This window comes from Lutra lutra, chromosome 18 (assembly GCF_902655055.1).
Source record: "Lutra lutra chromosome 18, mLutLut1.2, whole genome shotgun sequence".
Classification (NCBI taxonomy): domain Eukaryota; kingdom Metazoa; phylum Chordata; class Mammalia; order Carnivora; family Mustelidae; genus Lutra; species Lutra lutra.
The window spans coordinates 35,745,484-35,764,703 of NC_062295.1; the positions used below are offsets into that span (position 1 = coordinate 35,745,484).

At 50.1% G+C, this 19,220-nt stretch overlaps 1 protein-coding gene across 2 annotated transcripts in view; it reads right to left on the minus strand.

Moving 5' to 3' along the window:
* Nucleotides 1-2,433: 2,433 nt before the first annotated feature.
* The window catches only part of DAGLB (diacylglycerol lipase beta), a 30,536-nt gene continuing 13,749 nt past the window's right edge, over nt 2,434-19,220 (minus strand). For both annotated transcript variants that reach the window (XM_047714117.1, XM_047714118.1), the window contains 7 exons: nt 17,399-17,476; nt 14,479-14,559; nt 14,264-14,391; nt 4,905-4,973; nt 4,749-4,821; nt 3,353-3,603; nt 2,434-3,223 (listed from right to left, as the gene is read on the minus strand). In XM_047714117.1, coding sequence (XP_047570073.1) covers nt 3,028-3,223; nt 3,353-3,603; nt 4,749-4,821; nt 4,905-4,973; nt 14,264-14,391; nt 14,479-14,559; nt 17,399-17,476 — 876 coding nt within the window. In that variant the 3' untranslated portion in view covers nt 2,434-3,027. The remainder of the gene's footprint in view (nt 3,224-3,352; nt 3,604-4,748; nt 4,822-4,904; nt 4,974-14,263; nt 14,392-14,478; nt 14,560-17,398; nt 17,477-19,220) is intronic.

Below are 19,220 nucleotides of genomic sequence, written 5' to 3' on the forward strand. Positions count from 1 at the left end.
AGATCACCAGTTATGAAAGGATAGAATGTGAACAGCCAGATGGAAGAGCTGCCTAGGCCAGGTATGGGGGAGGGGTACAGAGCCTCCATGCCCTCTCCAAGAGCCCCCTCCCCAAATCTCCACCTGCTCACCCACCTGCAAGCTATACCCCTCTATCCCCTCCCCCCCCCCCCCCCGTTTTTGGGTTTTATCCCGCAGGCTTTGTTGCACAGTCCGGCTCACTAAATGGCACTTTATCTGATTCAGTCTCCAGCCCCTCCCCTCCCCAGGGGTCTGGCTAAATCACTTGACTGCTCGCTGCATTTTTCATTTTCAGCTGTTACCACAGATACTCTTGTGCATGGCAGCCCCCCCCCCCCCAAACACACAGTTGCCCATTCCCTCAAGAGAATGATTTGGGTTGGGGGTCGCTATTTAGTGTCTGTGACCGTGTGAATATTCCTAGCTCAGTCCTGGAATAACAGAATTTGGCTGCACAACTTCTTGTTTTTTGTCAGGGATCATTTGTACTTGATTTGCTTCATTTCCTGTGCACTTCATGATTCAAGCAAACCTCCATCTACAGGCTAAATCTCTCAAGATGTCGGCATGTATTACGTGTTTTACTGATTTTCATTTTCCTAAAGTCTCAGAATCCTCGGGCCACCATTGCCTGATGGGTTGATCTTTAGTATAATCCCCAGGGCCAGTGTGGGGCTCCAACTCATGACCCTGAGGTCAGGAGTCACACACTTCTCAACTGAGCCAGCCAGGTGCCCCGACTCCTTTTTAGTTTGCTTCGTCTTGACCACCACCTCCCAGAGCTTCCCGAGACAGAAGTGTGTGGTAATCTGTTTCTCAGCCCTTGTGTCTTTGAAAATAACTTCGTTCTCTCCTGGTGTTTTCTGGCTGGTTGGAAATCCCAGGGTGGAGATCAGTTCCCCTCAGTTTGGAAGGCAGCTCTCTTGGGTCCTCCTTGGCCATTTCTGTTGTGTGGGGTGAATTTTTGTTGATAGGTTCTGTGGGACTGTCACCCTGGTTTGCATGTCCTTGTCTGCTTTTCTCCTGTGTGCTTGGGTGGCTCCGTGTGCTGCCATAGCTGTGTGCCTCCCACAAGCTCTGGACTTCCACCTGTCGTGCTTCTAATTTCCAGGCATTCTTTATTCTCCACTTTCCAGTCTTGGCATAAGTTTTGTGGTTGCAACACTTTCTCTGTTCCCAAGCTCTACATCTAAGTAGTCTCTTCTGGTCCCATGTTCCGAGTGTGCCCGCCAGGCCTTGGCCAGTGCTTAAAGGTTCACAGTCCGCAGAAGCAGATTGTAGGGGCACCTGGGGGTGCAGGTGGTTAATGGTCTGACTCTCAGTTTCGGCTCAGGTCATGATCTCAGGATCCTAGGAGTGAGGCCCTGCGTCAGGTTCCACGCTCAGCATGGTCTGCTTGGGATTCTCTCTCCCTCCACCCCTCCTCCTTATGCTTGCTCTAAAATAAGTACATCTTAAGAAAGGGGGAGGCACATTGGAAATGGCACCGCACGTAGTATTAAGGGGTGTCTAAGATCTTTGAGCTTCCTGCCACTAGGAACGTACAGGAATTGTGTTTAGAAGCGAAACTTGTAGCAGCTGAACACTGTCGCATCTCAATCACAGTTTTTTAAAATGACCTTTGCAGGTACTCAGAGACTAAGGTGGTATTGGTGTGAGCGCTGAGAGGCCCCAAGGGAGGGGTCTCCAGAGGTCAGGTTGCCCTGGACAATCTTCAGGGGGGTGGTTCTGGCATCTTCTCCAAGTGTGAGAAGCTGAGGAGCGTCATCCCCTTGCCTCCCACTGCCCTGCTATCCGGGCCCCTCCCCCAGAGCAAACCAAGGGCCAGACTTCCTGATTCCCTGCTGCGCTCTGGGGGGCGGGGGGCAGAGTTGTAAGCCAGGGTAGCTGGGCCCTTCCTCCATGTGGGAGTCTGTTTACCTCTAGTCAACCCACGTTCCTTTTCTTCTTTCCCCATCCTTAGGGATTTTTGCTTTTTAAAGAGATGTATTTAGTGTCATTTTCTAGCACTTCGGTAGGGTTAAATCAGATGCCTGTATGATCTTCACCCTTTAGCCCACAGCTCCAAGAAAGCTTAAGGCTTCATTTTTGTTGTTTATAGTAGACAAAACTTTTTTTTTTTAAAGATTTTTATTTATTTATTTGACAGAGAGAGATCACAAGCAGGCAGAGAGGCAGGCAGAGAAAGAGGAGGAAGCAGGCTCCCTGCTGAGCAGAGAGCCCGATGTGGGGCTCGATCCCAGGACCCTGAGATCATGACCTGAGCCGAAGGAAGTGGCTTAACCCACTGAGCCACCCAGGCGCCCCTATAGTAGACAAAACTTTTATAACAGGATTGCTATACAACCAGCCGGTAAAACGGACCTTTTTGGAAACATCCAGTGGATGAGTACATCACTGTCCAGACACGAATGACACATGTAAGTGCTTTATTAACTCCCTCTGACTCCGCTGGCTGCCCTCCAAAAGCCAGTATATCGTGTGCAAATGAAGCAGTCCGCTCCATGTGGAGACTGGCGCGCTCAGGGGCAGGGGCCTAATTCCCAGCCCGACCCGGGGCCCCCCGGGAGAAAGCCTGTTTGTGCCCTGACAATGGCGTGTACAGGTGTGTGCAGCCAGGACAATCCCGTCTGCAAAGTAAACTGCACATCCGTATGCCTGGTTCAGACTCCTCAACAGTGGTGAGACCCTGAAGACCCCATCAGTGAAAAGGTGGCATCAGAGGTAGGAACGCATCTTAACACCTGGTCTTGGATTCCCACCCTTTCCTGGGACAGTTCTCAGATCACTAAGGAATTGCCCTGTGCTCTCCGTGCTCTCCTGACAACTGGCTCTGCTAATACTGGGGTCAGAACGACTTCCCAAATTAGCCAGTGATTTAGAGGACCCTCCAGTTCCTACCAGTGGACATCCGAGGTTCCGGCATCAGGGGAATCCCTCTGATTTTTGTCGGTTAAGAACAGAAGCGGGAGTCTGTCGTCCTGCAGCAGCTTGCATGAGCCCCAGTTAGACCACATCCACGTTCGAGCCGCCTCCAGCTGGGCAGAAAGCGTAGCCGGCCCGGCCCGACACCACGCTGTCCAAGGCTTTCATCAGGATGTCCGGCATGTGGTCTGTCAACATCTTGGGGCCGATGAGTATTTTGCTGAACTGTGATTCGTGGGACCACCTCGCGCTGTACCGAGCAGCAGAACGCCAAAACCTGGGAAAGACAGAGGTGAACTAGCTGAGCGGCCCTTTAGGCTAAAACCTGTGTGTAGAGAGTTTCCTATCTGTGTGGACCGAGCCCCGGCAGCTCCGTGCCCCCGCTGCCTGCACTGCCCGCACTCACCTCCCTGCAGTGCCTTCTTCCTCCAGGTGGATGATTCTGCCGGGAGGGTAGAGATGGGGGTACTTGGTGGGGGACTCCAAGGGGGAGTCGCTGGAGAAGCTGTAGGTCGGTGACCCGTGCGACAGAAGGCTCTGCTCCCCCAGAAGCGGCTGCGTCAGGTCTCCCTGGGTGCCCCCGTCCAGCTCCGTGGGAAAGTTATCCGGGCTTCCTCCGAACAGCTCATACCAGCACCCGTGCAGCAGGATCTGGTACTGGTGGACAGACCCGAGAAGGCAGCCTGCTGGTTACTCGGACCTCGGCCCCGGAAGCTCGTGCTGGGGAACAGTGACCCTCAGAGCTCAGACCGGCCGTCTCTCTAAATCCTGGATCTTAGGGGCAGGAATGTCAGGGGCCTCAACTCCTGTGTCTCTTGGGCCATGAAGCCACATCAAACAGGAAGCAGTACGGAGAAACCAAACCCTGCCGACTCTGAAGAAAATCACTCTTCATTCTTCTCGGACAGTTCTGCCAACCAACTTTACTCTTTCCCTTAATGACATTCATTAATTTTTTTTAGAACTCTGAGTGGGGAGCAGTTGGTAAGGAGAAGCTTATTTTAAATAAATTTTTTTGAGGAGCAACAACAAAAAATGTCAGAAAACCGGTTAAAAAGTGAAAATCCCTTCTAAAAACTTTATATCCACTGCCTTAGGGGATATATCCCCACAGAATCATTTTAAAATCTGCCCTTTAAAATACTTTTCACTACGCCATGGCTGTCTTTCTCTAGTGGTAAACATAACCTCCGGCCACCACTGTTAACGACTGCAACAGTCCCCGGTATACCTGTACTTGGACTTTTTTTTTTAAACATTTTTTTTTTTTTAAGATTTTATTTATTTATTTGACAGAGAGATCACAAGCAGGCAGAGAGGCAGGCAGAGAGAGAGGAGGAAGCAGGCTCCCCGCTGAGCAGAGAGCCCGACGCGGGGCTCGATCCCAGGACTCCGAGATCATGACCTGAGCCAAGGCAGCGGCCCAACCCACTGAGCCACCCAGGTGCCCCTGTACTTGGACTTCTTAAACTCTGGCAGATTTGTTTTCTCAGCGTTGGGACCAAAAGCATCAAAATACTGTTGGTCACAAGACAGGCTAACAAAGTACGACAGATAGCAAGTCCCCTCAGTAGGACAGGGAAGGTTCTACTGGAGGGTTCTCACTGTGGCATCCTGTGACCGAGCGTGTACCGCCTTCGGCATCGCCTGTGGGACGCCGGACCCAAGTCCGTACGGAGGGCGAAGCGCTCCAGGCAACAGCATCCAAGGCCCTGGTCGAAGAGGCTCGGGAGCTGGAAGCACCTCCCCGTGGCCCGTCCAGCCTCGGGCCCCCCAGATGCGCTCACAGGCCCCCCACTTACCTTGGGCTTGTTGCAGTGAGCGATCACTCGCAAAATTCTCTTCTTCAGGTCTTCCAGGTTAGTCACACTTAACCTGTTCGGCAAAAGACCAGATGGAGGCTCAGGACTCAGTGTCTCGGCCGCCCCGAGCCCAGACGAAGCATCCAGAGGACTCACCGGGGAATGACATCCTTGCCGAGGACGAGTGACACGATGAAGGTCTTAGAGTATTCGTAAAGGGATTTGCTGAAATTTCAGAAAAAATAGAAATTAGGTTTTAGGATTATATTGCCCGCAAAGAACTCCAAAGAGAAATCAAGTTACTCTGCCAGGTCAGTGAGGAAAGTTTTCAGAGAATAAAACTGTTCTCTTCCCTTTAAAAGGAATGAGAAGTAAAACAGACATACTCTGATCAGAGCAACTTATCTGCTAGATTCTAGGAAAGCCACAACCTCCACAGTCAGATCAAGACGGCAGATCACGCCTGTGCTCGTGTCCTATGACCCAGCAGCCCCGCTCGGGGGACTCGCAGACACGCACTGGGTCCGTGGTAGAAAGAGGCAAAAGGCTCTTCACTGCAGCTCTCCTGCTCGTCACAGCAGAGGCTGGGAACGCGAAGGGCTGTTTGTGGAGAACAGTTCAGGGCACACGCCACGGCCCGCCCGCAGAGCACCAAGTCCTTCACGGCTGCCCTGTGCCCTGTGGGGCGACCTCGGGATGTGTGGCCAAGTCAGAAGAGCTGGACACACAGGGTGTCAGGCAGACGCTGCTGCCTTTACCCAGGAGGCGGAGGGATGGAAAGATACACACCTTCTCTCACACAGAACTAAGTGAGGATAATGGAAAGCTAAGTCAAAACCTAATACCTACTTGAGGGAAGAAGGACAGAGAAAGGGAGACTGCTTCTTGTTTTTTAGAAGATTTTACTTAGAGAGTATGAGCTGTGGGAGAGGGAGACACAGACTCCCCACTGAGCAGGGAGCCCGATGTGGGGCTCGACCCCAGGACACTGGGATCATGGCCTGAGCCGAAGGCGGCCGCTTAGCCATCTGAGCCGCCCAGGCGCCCCGAGAAAGGAAGATTTCTGAATGTACCTTGTTTAGAGTTGTCTGTGGAACCATGTCATTGTTTTATAGAACCGTAAAAATGAAAACAAAAGCAATTCCTAAAATCAAAAGCCAAATGAAACAAACACGCCTAACAGTGCTACTACCAGAAGAATTACGTCAAGTGACGGCAGCCACAGAAACGTGGCTGTGCGTCCCTAGCGCGGCTATCACGCGGGAACTGAAGCAGCTGCAAAGACCCCGCGCTGCCTGCAGCGGTCATCCTGAAACTGACCCCCCGCGGCTGTGGGCAGATTAACCACCAAGTATCTAATCACGAAATTTCAATAAAAACCCTGATCTTTAAGTTGAAAGTGTCAATGTGAACTAAAGACACATTTTTCTCTTTGGAGTAATGACCGTTTCCAACCTCAACCCGCGGGAAAGGCCTAGAAACCGTGACCTGCCTGGTGGTGAAGAGACACCTGGTGTCTGGCTTATCGTCTCTAAATACCATTTCCCACTCGGAACAGTGAACACTGCGGGGAGAAATGGTGGCGTCCGCGTACCGGCACAGCGTTTAAAACCTGCAAACACTCTCTAGTGCCAGAAAACAACTGTCAGACCCCCAGCGTTGTGTCAGAGAAGCCTAGTTGGAAGGGATTCCCGCGGGCCAAAGACAAGACGGTGTGAACACGAAAGCGTAACTGCAAGGGACTGAGATAGTTGAAAACAATTCCTGCCCGCCTCTGGAGACTGCTGAACACCAATTCACTACTCAGAACGCGGCTAAATAAAGGGAAAGACTCACGCATTCATGTGTCTCCTGCTTACGCGGTGAGAAATAACAGACCAGAGTAACCGACTACTTCAGCTACTGAATGCAGAAAGAATGACAGACTATCAGCATTTTGCAGCCTCTACTAGAACACGTATCTATCAATTAGTACTGCCAACGTTACAGACACCAGCAGACATGAGCCTCCCGACGCAGTGCAGCAGGAACCACATGCCATGGCCACCACGTACTGTTGTCAAAAAATTGACCCTGGGGGTGCTTGGGTGGCTCAGTTGTTAAGCATCTGCCTCCGGCTCTGGTCATAATCCCAGGGTCCTGGGATCGAGCCCTGCATTAGGCTCCCTGCTTGGTGGGAAGCCTGCTTCTCCCTCTCCCACTCCCCCTGTGTTCCCTCACTGTTTCTCTGTCAGAGAAATAAAATCTTAAAAAAACAAACCAACCCTGAATTGATCAAATTCCTAGACATGATTACCATTTTCTAGGACATCCAGCCAACAGTACAGAGGAACATGTTAAATGACACAGCGACTATCCAAGAGAAATCCGGAATGCGGATTCTCTAGAACTAACCTGGTTTCAGAAATAAAGCGGGAACTGAACTATCTATACATTAGAGGAGAATTACAGAACTTCCATATCTATGGATCCCCTGTATAGATGCCATTAAATTTGATTTAAAAACAAAAATACAGGGCGCCTGGGTGGCTCAGTGGGTTAAGTCGCTGCCTTCAGCTCAGGTCATGATCTCAGGGTCCTGGGATCGAGTCCCGCATCGGGCTCTCTGCTCAGCGGGGAGCCTGCTTCCCTCTCTCTCTCTCTCTCTCTGCCTGCCTCTCCATCTACTTGTGATCTCTCTCTGTCAAAAAAAAAAAAAAAAAAAATCTTTAAGTAAATAAAATCTTAAAAAAAAAAATACAGTTCCAAGACAAATGCACTATATCCAACCCGAGAACCCTGTTTGGAATTTAAAGAAATCTACTGTAAAACATAAGATATTTGGGCGAACATACTGGAATCAAATTTTAAGTGCTCTATGCTTTACACACATATTAGGATATCTACAGATGAAATGACAGGTCTCACTTGCTTCAAAGCACTCCAGCCACGGGGATCTACGGGGGGGTACGGTGGGGTACATGAAGATTGGTCAAGTTAACAAAATGACTGAAGCTGATGAAATGGTGGCTTATTATACTATTCTCTTTACTTAGGTTCGAATTTTTAATTTTTGTATATGAAAATTCCATCATAAGGCAACAGTTTTAACATCATCCTAAGCACTGAAGAATCCGTTAATTAGTAAACACATCTAAAGAACTATCCAAATTGTAGCACGAAAAGCAGAGATACAGAGGTATGAAATGAGAGGTTGGAGATGCAAAATGAGAGCAAGGGGGGCACGATACTGACGGGAGGCTCTGAAAGTGGGAGAGCAGAGGCAGTCACATGTGATGAGGCCCTCACAGATTTGAGAATCTGAAGCTTGCTTGATTAAGATATACCGACACTGAAGATCATACACTTAGGAATAAAGCAAGCATCCTCGTAACCTGGATGCATCTTAGTGAGTAAAAGAAAACACAACACAATCCTGCATGTTGTGTGATTCCACGTATAGGACATTCTGAGAAAGGCAAAACAATAGTGACAAAAAAGGTCCTTGTGCACTTGGGGATGGGTGGAAGGGATCAACTGCAAAGGGACACAGGACATCTTAATGGTGATCCTATCAGCCCCAAAAGGCCAAAAGACAAAGTTGTGATACATGAAATTAGTTTACACAGTAAAAAACAAACAAACAAAAAACAACAATCAATCACTCTGTGGATGAATTATAATAAGCAAGTCTAACAAGGCTGTTGGATATAAGGTCAAAACAAATTTCTATGAGATTGATATATGTCAGCAAAAGATGTGTAAGACTGGAGAAAATCATAAAACTTAAGTGAAAAGATACTAAAATTAAAGAGGCCCTGAATATCTGAAAACTGATTTCATGTTCAAAGGTGGGAAAACTCAGCATCTGTCAGTTACCTCCAAACTGAACTAGAAAATAAAGGCAGCTGAAAGAATTCTAATCTGTTTACGGAACTTGCAAAATTGATTCTAAAATTGGCATGGAGGTGTCAAGGGCTAAGAGCCAACATGGTCTTTCAAAAGTAAAAGGCACAGGGATTTGCACGACTAGATGCCAATACTTCGTGTTAGCAGTAGGGGAAGGGCTAAGATAAAGCGCGTGTTGGGGGCGGGGATGAAACTGGATCCCTGCCTCACACCACACAGAAACAATTACACAGATTACAGACCTACATAAAGTTGAAAGGGCAGACTAAAAGCTGTTAGAATAAAGGAAACAAGCTCCATATCCTTAGAACATAGAAAGGTTTTTGTTTGTTTTTAAGATTGGTCAGCACAGGCAGGGGAAGCAGCAGGCTCCCCAGTGAACAGGGAGCCTGGTGCAGGGCTCAGTCCCAGGACCCTGGGATCAGACCTGAGCCGAAGGCTGATGCTCAACCGACAGCCTCCCAGGTGCCGCATAAAAAGATTTCTTAAATAAGAAAAATCCAAAAACCATAAATGAGAAGACTGACAAATTAGTGTTAAAATTAAGAAATGGTGACCTGAAGACAGGACTCCAGGAAAATACAAAAACGCATCAAGGAATGGGAGAGCATATTCGTGACACATACTTGGAGCCACAAAAGAACGAATTACAGAACACACGTGTTCAGAAACCAGTGACCCAACAGAAAAATGGCCAAAAAGAACAAAAGCGGAAATACAGCCAATAATACGTGGAAAGAGACCCGACTTCATTAGCAATCATGGACATGCAAATTAAACCACGATGGAACATCACCACACACCAGTCGGACCAGCAAAAATCTCTTACATCTGAGATTAACTGTTGGTGAGAATGTGGAGCGTGGTGAACTCACATACACTGTGGGCGAGCATACACTCGCACAGCCACTCTGTAGAAGGAGCACATGCACACGCCGTGATCTATACCCGGAGAGGGTCCACACAACCGCCATGCATCGCCAGTGACACAGAACATTTGTGATCAATACAGGACAGAATGTAATCAGAATGGACAGAACCACATCCTACAGGCATCGAACATAATGTGGACCAAAAAAGGGAAGTCACAAAATAACAAGTACTATTCTAGCTCTATAAACTTCAAAAAAATAGAAATAAAATTTCAAAACCATACAAATCCAAACTATTCTGTGGAGACCTGCATATAGGTGGTACAACTACTTTTTAAAGCAAAGGAGGAACTTTCACACCGATCAGGACGGTGATGATCCATGGACAGGAAAGGAGAGGTTGCGTGGGGAATTTCGAAGGCGCTGACTACTCTCTCTCTCTCCACATGGTTACAGAGCTGTGTGTGTATTTTTAAACGAGCCTCACTGAGGTATACACAGCAAAACCTCCCACTCTAAGTGTACAAAGGGTTCTGACAAAGGCACAGAACTCCCAGCACCACCCCCAAGATCCAGGGCATTTCCATCACCCCCAGGAAGCTCCCTGTGTCCCGTGTCCATCAATCCCACCCCAAGCGCAGACAACCACTGGTATGCTTTGTCATCATATGCTTCTGTCTTTTCTAGAAGGTCATATAAACGGAATCCTACAATAGGTCTTTTGTGCAGGGCTTTTTTTCCAGACAGCAAAATGCATCCAAGCTGTATGGATGTTTGCTGCTTAGTCTCAAAAATACGTTTTATGTTAATTGTTCCACAATTTATAAATTCAGTTATTTTTTTTTAAAGATTTTATTTTTTTATTTATTTGACAGAGAGATCACAAGCAGGCAGAGAGGCAGGCAGAGAGAGAGGAGGAAGCAGGCTCCCTGCTGAGCAGAGAGCCCCATGCGGGGCTCGATCCCAGGACTCTGAGATCATGACCTGAGCCGAAGGCAGCAGCTTAACCCACTGAGCCACCCAGGCGCCCCTAAATTCAGTTATTTTTTAAGAGTTACTCATGTCTTTTCACATGTACAAGTATGTATTTTAACATAAAAAGAACTTAAGGGTGCCTGGGGGGGCTCAGTCTGTTAAGTGTCTGCCTTTAGCTTAGGTCATGATCCTGGGGTACTAGGATTGAGCCCCACATAGGATCCCAGCTTAGGGGGGAGCCTGCTTCGTCCTCTCCACGCCACATTCTCTCTTGAGCACATGCGCTCTAACAAATAAATCTTAAAAAAAAAAACAAAAAACTTCTAAAAATTTTAAAGGTACACCAATATTTATATATAACTGACAGACTTGAAATAATGAGAAAAATGAATATAAATATCCATCAGACTAAAAATGCCATAATCAGATGATAGAACACGAAGCAGCTCTATAAAAACATGTTCTCAAACAATATTTAAGGATATAACGTATATAGAATATTATGTTAATTTATAAAACACACACCCCCTGGGGGCTAGGTGGCTCAGTCATTAAGCATCTGCCTTCGGCTCAGGTCATGATCCCAGGGTCCTAGGATAGAGCCCCGCATCAGGTTCCCTCCTCAGCGGGAAGGAAGCCTGCGTCTCCCTCTCCCACTCCCCCTGCTTGTGTTCCCTCTCCCACTGTGTCTCTGTCAAATAAAATCTTAAACACACACACACACACACACACACAGAGCTGGAAGTAAACAAACTTAAATAGTTACACTGGTGAATTCTGGGTAGAAGAGTTTTGCCCTTTCCACTTTTTTATATTTTCCAAAATCTCTATGATGGATATGAATTTCTTTTTTCCTCCTTTTTTTCATTTTTTAATTATAGCATAAATTTCTTTTATAACCAGGGCAAAAGATTATATAGGATTAAGTATGTTGAGTAGGAAAGAAAAATGTACCTTTCGAACTTAAAAAAAATCAGTAAACAAATTCAGTAAATTTGTGCAGGGCACAACTCAAGAGACATAACTTGCGGGTTCGGTTTCAGACTGCTGCTGTCAAGCAAGTATCGCGGCACAGTGAGGAAACTGAACTGTTTGCTTTCCCAGTGTGTGTTAGGTATGTTACAACACAAGGCCTGCCGACCACTAAGTGTGCAGTAACGTGTCTAAAAAGCCAATGTACAGCTTTCAGCAAGTCATGATCACGGATCCCAGATCAATATAATAAGAAATAATGAAAAAATTTAAAATGTTGCCAAGAACTATTAAATGTGACAGAGACAAAAAGTGAGCAAATACTGTTGGAAAAATGGCCCCGAGAGACTTGCTTTTAAGGCAGAGATGCCACAAATCTTCAAATTACTTAAAAAAAAGAAAGAAAGAAAGAAAGAAGAAAGAAAGAAAGCATTACCTGCAAAACACAATAAAACAAGGTATGCCTGTGCGGGAATCTGTTCCTTTTATAAATAATGAGCTATCAGAAAGAAAAATAAGAAAGCAATCCCACTTACAACTGCCCTGAAAAAATATGACGGAATAAATCTAACCAAGGAGGTAGAGACCTGTACCCTGTGATCAGGAAACCATGAGGAAAGAGACGGAAGACACAGATGAACGGGAAGATGTTCCGCGCTCACAGGCTGGCAGAATTGCTACCGTCACCATGTCCACAGCAGCCAGAGCCACCTGGAGTCCGTGCAAACCCTATCAAACTTCCAATGGCATTTTCTCAAGAAATAGACCAAATAATGCTAAAATTTCTGTGGAACCACAAAAAGCTCTAACTAGCCAAAGTCATCTCTCTCTCTTTTAAAGATTTTATTTATTTATTTGGCAGACAGAGAATGAGCAGGGGAAGGAGCAGAGGGAGAAGCAGACTCCCCACTGAGCAGGGAGCCTGATGTGGGACTTGATCCTGGGACTCCGGGATCATGACCTGAGCCGAAGGCAGACACTTCACCAAGTGAGCCACCCGGGCGCCCCAGCAAAGCCATCTTTAGGGGCAGAACAAAGCGGGCAGCCTCGCGCTCCCGGACTTCGAACTATGTTACAAAGCCACAGTAATCCCAGCTGTATGGTCCTGGCATAAAGACAGACACGGAGCCCAGAAACACACCCAACTATCGACAACAGAGGAGCCAAGAACACACGGTGGGGGAAGAACAGTCTCTTCGACTGACGGTGATGGGAAATCGGAAGCCCCGTGCAGCAGCATGAAGCCAGACCCCCCACCTCACATCACACGCGAACAAAAAACTCATGACCGGTTAGAGACCTGAACCCAGAAAACTCCAAGGAGAAAACAGGCAGTAGGCTCCTTGACACTGGTCCTGGTGACAATTTTTTGGATTTGACCCCAAAAGCAAAGGTGACAAAAACAAAAATAACCAAGAGGGGCTGCATCCAACCGAAAAGCTTCTGCACAGCAAAGGAAACTTTCCCCCAACAAAACGAACGGGAGGGAACGTGCGCCGACCCCGACACAGGGCTGATACCCAGAATACAGAGAGAACTCACACAAGCCAACAGCAAAAACCAGTAAGACTCAAAAACGGGCAGAGGATCAGACAGACACTTTCCGCGCAAAGACCTGCACACGACCCACGGGCACGAAAAGGCGCGTGACATCACTACTTGGCAGGAAATGCAAATCAAAACCACAGTAAGGATCTCCCCTCCCACCCGTCAGCACGGCTAGTATCAAACACAAGAACAAAAGAGTGTCCCCCAAACCAAGAAACGTCCAGTGTGGGTGAGGACCTGGACAACAGGGAACCCTCGTGCGCTGCTGGGGGAAGGTAAATCGGCGCAGCCACTGGGAAACAGTATGGAGGTTCCTCAAAAAGTGGGACGTACAACTACCGTATCATCTGGCGATTACACTTCTGGACACGGATCCAAAGGGAAAGACTCTCCTGACCTGAACAGCCGCCCGTACCCCGCGTTCACCGAAGCACCATCTCCAGCAGCCGGGTCCGCAGCCCAAGTGTCGGCCGGCACGAAGTGTCGATGTGCATGTACATACCCGACGGCCATAAAATCACGAAAACAGGCTAAAGCAGAATAAAGCAAAGGAAATCCTGCCATCTGCAGCTACACAGATGGACCCGGAGGGCATTATGCTACGCGGAATAAGACAGACTTGTCTTTACAAATACTGGAAGACCACACTTACATGTGAAATCTAAAAAAAAAAGAAAAAGAAAAAGAAAAAGAAACCCCCAAAACCAAAAACCAAGCTCGCAGATCTAGAGAATTGTGGGTTGGTGGTTGCAGAGGTGGGGCTTGTGGGACAGGAGAAGGGAGTCAAAGGGCACAAACTCCTGGTTATTAGTAAGTCACGGACACCGACAGGGACAGAACACACAGCACGGCGGCCCCAGTTCACCTGCTGGGCTGCGCGTCTCAAAGTTGCTAAGAGAATAAATCTTCAAGGTTCTTACCACCAGAAAAAAAAACACCTCTGTAACTAGATAAAGTGGCAGATGTTCTCTTCTCGGTTTCCTGTAATCACTGCACCATCTGTACAAATACCAAATGACTGCCTTGTGCACCCGACACAAACACCAACCGCATCTCCGTTTACAGAAAGATCTCAGCCCCGCACGGTCTAGGGAAGCAGAGCTCCGCTCACGGGCCTGCGAGGGGCTCTTCGGTCTGTCGCAAACCCAACAGTGCTGGAAACTAATGAGGGCCGCGGAGAAGAGCGCGCGACGGAAGCCCAGGGGCGAGCAGTGCGGAGCGGGGACTGGCACTCGCCCGCGGCGCCCCGACGGCACGCACCTCAGCAGCCCCCTGGGCGGGGAGAAGGCGTAGCAGCGGACCTGCGGGTAGGAGCTCCGGAGCATGAGGGCCAGCAGCGCCGCGGCACCCGCCCCCAGGCTGTGGCCCACCACCACCAGCCGGTACTCCTGCGGAGAGAGAGGAGCGGCAGCGTTAGCGGAACAAGGCGACCCGCGGCTGGATGACACACAATCAATGAAAAGTCAGAATCTCACGGGAGCGATGCTGAACGCTTGGCTCAAAATCCCATCACTGACGAGGCGCTGGTAAACGTATCTGGCGGCTTGAGAAATCCCCTAGAAACACAGATAAGAGAAGGCGGCCATTGGTCATCGGACAGGACATGTCCCATCACACGACAGGGCTAGGGCATGCGTGCTTCCGTGTGTCCCCAGAGCCGAGGTGAGCACCCGGGGATCGGCAGCCGCGGCTACTGCACCCTGCCGTGTTCCTGGTCCCCCGCGCAGGGCCGGGCATGGAGCGGGCGCTCCGTCACTGGTTCCAGGGACGGAGGAAGGGGTGACATCCACAACACCTTTCCCAGCCAGTGGATCTTTCTACGGCTTTTCTGTAGCTACATGGTATCCTGCCGTATGCGCTGACCACACTTCGGCCGAGTCCCGAGGGCGGGTCCGATCTAGCTGACAGAGGACTGATCTTTCAGCATGATGTTAAAACAAAAAAGCTCTGAATTGGTAATAGCTGATTACGCATCCAGTTCCCAGAGACACAAAACTAAGACCATGAAAGCAGAATTCTAGGAAGGTTAGGTTTTAGTTTAATTTCAAAAAATATATAAAACAGGGGTGCCTGGGTAGCTCAGTGGGTTAAGTCTGCCTTCAGCTCAGGTCATGGTCCCCAGGATCCTGGGATCGAGCCCCGCATCAGGCTCTCTGCTCAGCAGGGAGCCTGCTTCCCCCTCTCTCTGTGCCTACTCATGATCTCTGTCAAATAAGTAAATAAAATCTTTAAAAAAAATATAAAACCTAATAAATACAGCCGTCCTAAGAGACAGGATTCCTGAAAACGCAGACGTCTTCACGGACGAGAGAGCCCTCCGTGATGAGACAGGCCTGCCTTCTCTCCCGGCACAGACTGGGAGAGATCCTGTGCTGAGACAGGACACACGGGACTGCCTCGAAAACTGCAAATTCCCGAGTCAGTCACTACCGAGTTCGGTGGGAGAAGGCCGAGCCTGGCCGCATACAAGAGAAGCTAAGAGGAGGTTCGACAGGTTTCCCATCTGCACGGAGCACCTGCGGACGGACCAGCAGGCTTCCCAGCCTCCCCTCCGGCTAGCAGTGCAGCCGCCTCCCAACCCCCACAGGGACCTACTCCCGGACAGGTGGAGCCAAAGGTGACCTGGATATAGCAGCGCCGGCAGGAGGCCCTGCCTGTGTCACACACGGACAAGGCCAAGACTGCGTTCGGTGGCACCACTTTGAACTCATGCCCTCAGGCCTGACCTGGGCTGGAGGAGGCCAGGCCCAGAGCGCACAAAGCCTTGACCTGCGGGCGGATTCTAAGAACAAGGCCACAGCCCAGCCCACGGGATCCTGACGCGTACATGTGGCCGGCTACTAACCGTGTCTGTGAGAAAATAAGACATTTCTTTGTTTTTCTACACACATGCCCGGTACTGATACTGGACTCCTCTGTGACGTGAGGCTCATAGCAGAGTTAAGGGTTGATGGGAAAGTTCACATCCCGGGACCGTCCCTCGGCTAACTGGTGGCAGAAGGAATGTACCGAAACTGCCCAGCAGGACACAGGGGCTCCATCGGCTACAGTCTGGTTCTGACACATACTTTTATAAAAGATTAGGCATTTTACTTAAAAAATGATCATCACACAAAACACACACTGTGTATAAAGCAGCACCAGCCCCCCGCCCTCCACCCCAACATCTCTCTCTCCGGAAGGAGCTGCTGTAACTTCCAGGACTGGTCCTTCCCTCACACGTGCAAGCACTCTACTCTGCCCAGCCACCGTGGGACACTGCCTTGTGCCCCGCAGGACGACCGGAAGCATCAAAAGCCAGCAAGGAAGCGGCCCCGAGCGCGCGGAGAACAAGGCCGGACTGTGTGAACAGAGCCGGGGTCTCCGAGACACGTCCCAGGCGCCTCCAGCACACATGGTAACTCTGCTCCTGGGCAGCGTCCCTGAAGCATGGAGGCAGGGACCCAAACGGCTGTTCCCAGCCACAGCCCGGACGTGGCCCCCGCGTCCATCCATGTGGTCTTGGCACACAGTGGGGCGTCCAGCAGCCAGCAGGGGAAGGGGACTCTTGACACGTGCTACTGCCTTGGCTCGACCTCGAGGACACGGCTTGGTGAAAGGACAAGTAACACCTGACTCCGGTTCTGCGAGGGCCCAGAACAGGCACACTGGGGGGCACCAGAATGGCGGTTCCCAGGGGCTGGGGGGTGGGTGGGGAGGAGCGATCGAGGAGGCTCTGACTGCAGATGGTGGTCGTGGGGACACAGCCTTCTGAATGTCTCTGCTGTCACAGAGTCGTATACTTAAAAAGGGTTATGATGATCAACATCATGTTATGTAATTAAAATCCTATTAAAAAACAACTCTGCCCCAGACCGGCCATATCTGTCCCTGGAGGAGGAGACTTGAACCCCACGGCAGGCACAGGAAGAGTGAAAGGAGAACTTGCGTGCTGTGATACTGGCAGAGGGAACCCGCCAGGCGACAGGGAAGTGCCTGGGGTGCCTGCCACTCCAGGGGCGGGAGGCTCTGGGGGGGTCTCCTGGGCGGGGGGCCCCGTGCTGAGCTGCAGCTTCTCTTCTCCATGACCACAAACGACTCCCATCAAGCGGAGAAGAGCGTTCAACCCGGGTTCAAGTGCCAACGGACACATTCCAATTAACTGTGGCCTCTGGCAAGTCCCCTGATGGCTCTGAACCTGCTCCTTCCTCTTAAGAAACCAGAGCAACCTCGTGAGGCTGCCGTGAGGATTTCTATGGAGAGAAGGAAAAGCCTTACTGTGCACAGCACCGGGCAGCTGGTCGCTACCTGCCGTGTGGTTAGCACCCCCGGGAGACGGTCAGACTTGGAAAAATCCTGACCCCCTAGTGTTCTCCTTAATGGAACATTCCTGAACACACACCCCAGGGCTTGTACCTTGTGTGCCGAACAGTCTTGCAGCCCACACTCTAAGTTGAGGGTTTCACTCTCCGCTGACAGGTCCGTGAGGATGTCCTACAAAGAGCGCATTGGAAGAGGCCATTGGGACGAGCTGCGTGCAGAGGCCGGCGGGGCAGGTCCCTCTGAGGGACCGTGGTGCACTATGGTCGCCTGGGTCAGACCACTGAGGACTGAACCAGACACCCAACCTCAGGAGGGAAACCCAGGTAGCCAGGAAACTCCTGAGGGACCCACCGCAAGCAGCGGGTGTGTGACATGGCTAAGGCACACCTTCTGCCTTTCCTCACTCCACACCTCTTCTAAGTACTCAAGAAGCACAGAGCCCTGTACCTGGGTTTTGAACAAAGTATGCTTCCTATCCTCAAGGGGCTATCAACAGCTCACTGAAACCTAAGGGAGGGTAAGGGATTCATGGACGTGGGGAGGGTGCACTACAGAGCTGGGGTGGGGGTAGACTTCCTGGAGGAGGTGGCATCTGAGCAAAAGATTTAAGGAAAATCTTGCTTTCAGGGAACAGGGACAGCAACCCCACGCAAGGGGCCAGGAAGACCCAAGGCAGAGAGCATCTGAGCACAGGAAGCAGATAGAGGGGCAGGCACCCATGTAAAGCCCAAGAGGCAGGTGTCCCCCCAGGACCCAGTGCAGCTAACCCACTGGGGAGTGGACTCCATAACTATACCCTGCAAAGCTTGGGGGGACTCTGGCACACTGGAGAACCACTGGCAGGCTGAGCTCGGGGTAGAAACCAGAAAGGCAGGCTGGGGTGAGGTCACTAAACACCAACAGAGCTGTGATAAGACACATGAATTTTCTATTAAAAAGTAATGGGGGGCGCCTCGGTGGCTCAGTGGGTTAAAGCCTCTGCCTTCAGCTCAGGTCATGGTCCCGGAGTCTTGGGATCGAGCCCCACATCGGGCTGTCTGATCAACAGGGAGCCTGCTTCCCTTCCCCTCTCTCTGCCTGCCTCTCTGCCTACCTGTGATCTCTCTCTCTGTCAAATAAATAAATAAAATCTTAAAAAAAAAAAAAAAAAGTAATGGGGGGGCGCCTGGGAGGCTCAGTCGCTTAAGCATCCCCCTCTTGATTTTGGCTCAGGTCATACCTCAGGGTCATGAGAGAGAGCCCAGTGTCGAGCTCTGCGCTGGGTGCGTAGCCTGCTTAAGATTTTCTCTCTCTTCTCCTTCAGCCCCTCCCTCCCCCACTCACAAGCTTTCTCAAAATAAATAAATAAATAAAAAATCTTGGGGTGCCTGGGTGGCTCAGTTGTTAAATGTCTGCCTTTGGCTCAAGTCATGATTCCAGGGTCCTGGGATCGAGTCCTGCATCAGGCTCCCTGCTCAACAGGAAGTCTGCTTCTCCCTCTCCCACTCCCCCTGCTTGTGCTCCCTCTCTCACTGTCTCTCCTCTCTGTCAAATAAATAAAATCTTAAAAAAAAAAAAAAAAAAAAAAAAAAGTAACGGGGTGGGGTGCGCCCAAGGGTGGTTTTTAAGAAGCAGTGGTAACATCTGACCCATGGTCTAGACAGACAGACCCGTCTGTGGACGGAACAAGGACTGACTGAGAAGATAAGAGACCAGAGACAGGAACCAAGGTAGTCAACTGCTTCCCAGGCGTGTGGGGGAGGGGAAGTGGTGCTGTGGGCAGGGCCACAATGAGGGCCACGGGGCTGCGAATGGGGAGACAGCCAGAGAGATCTGGGCAGGAAGCCAGGAGAAAAAGCAAGACTAAGTCCATGCTTCCTTCCGGGGCCGGCTGGGGAATGCTGCAGAATCGCCAGAAGCGGGGCCGGGTAGGCGA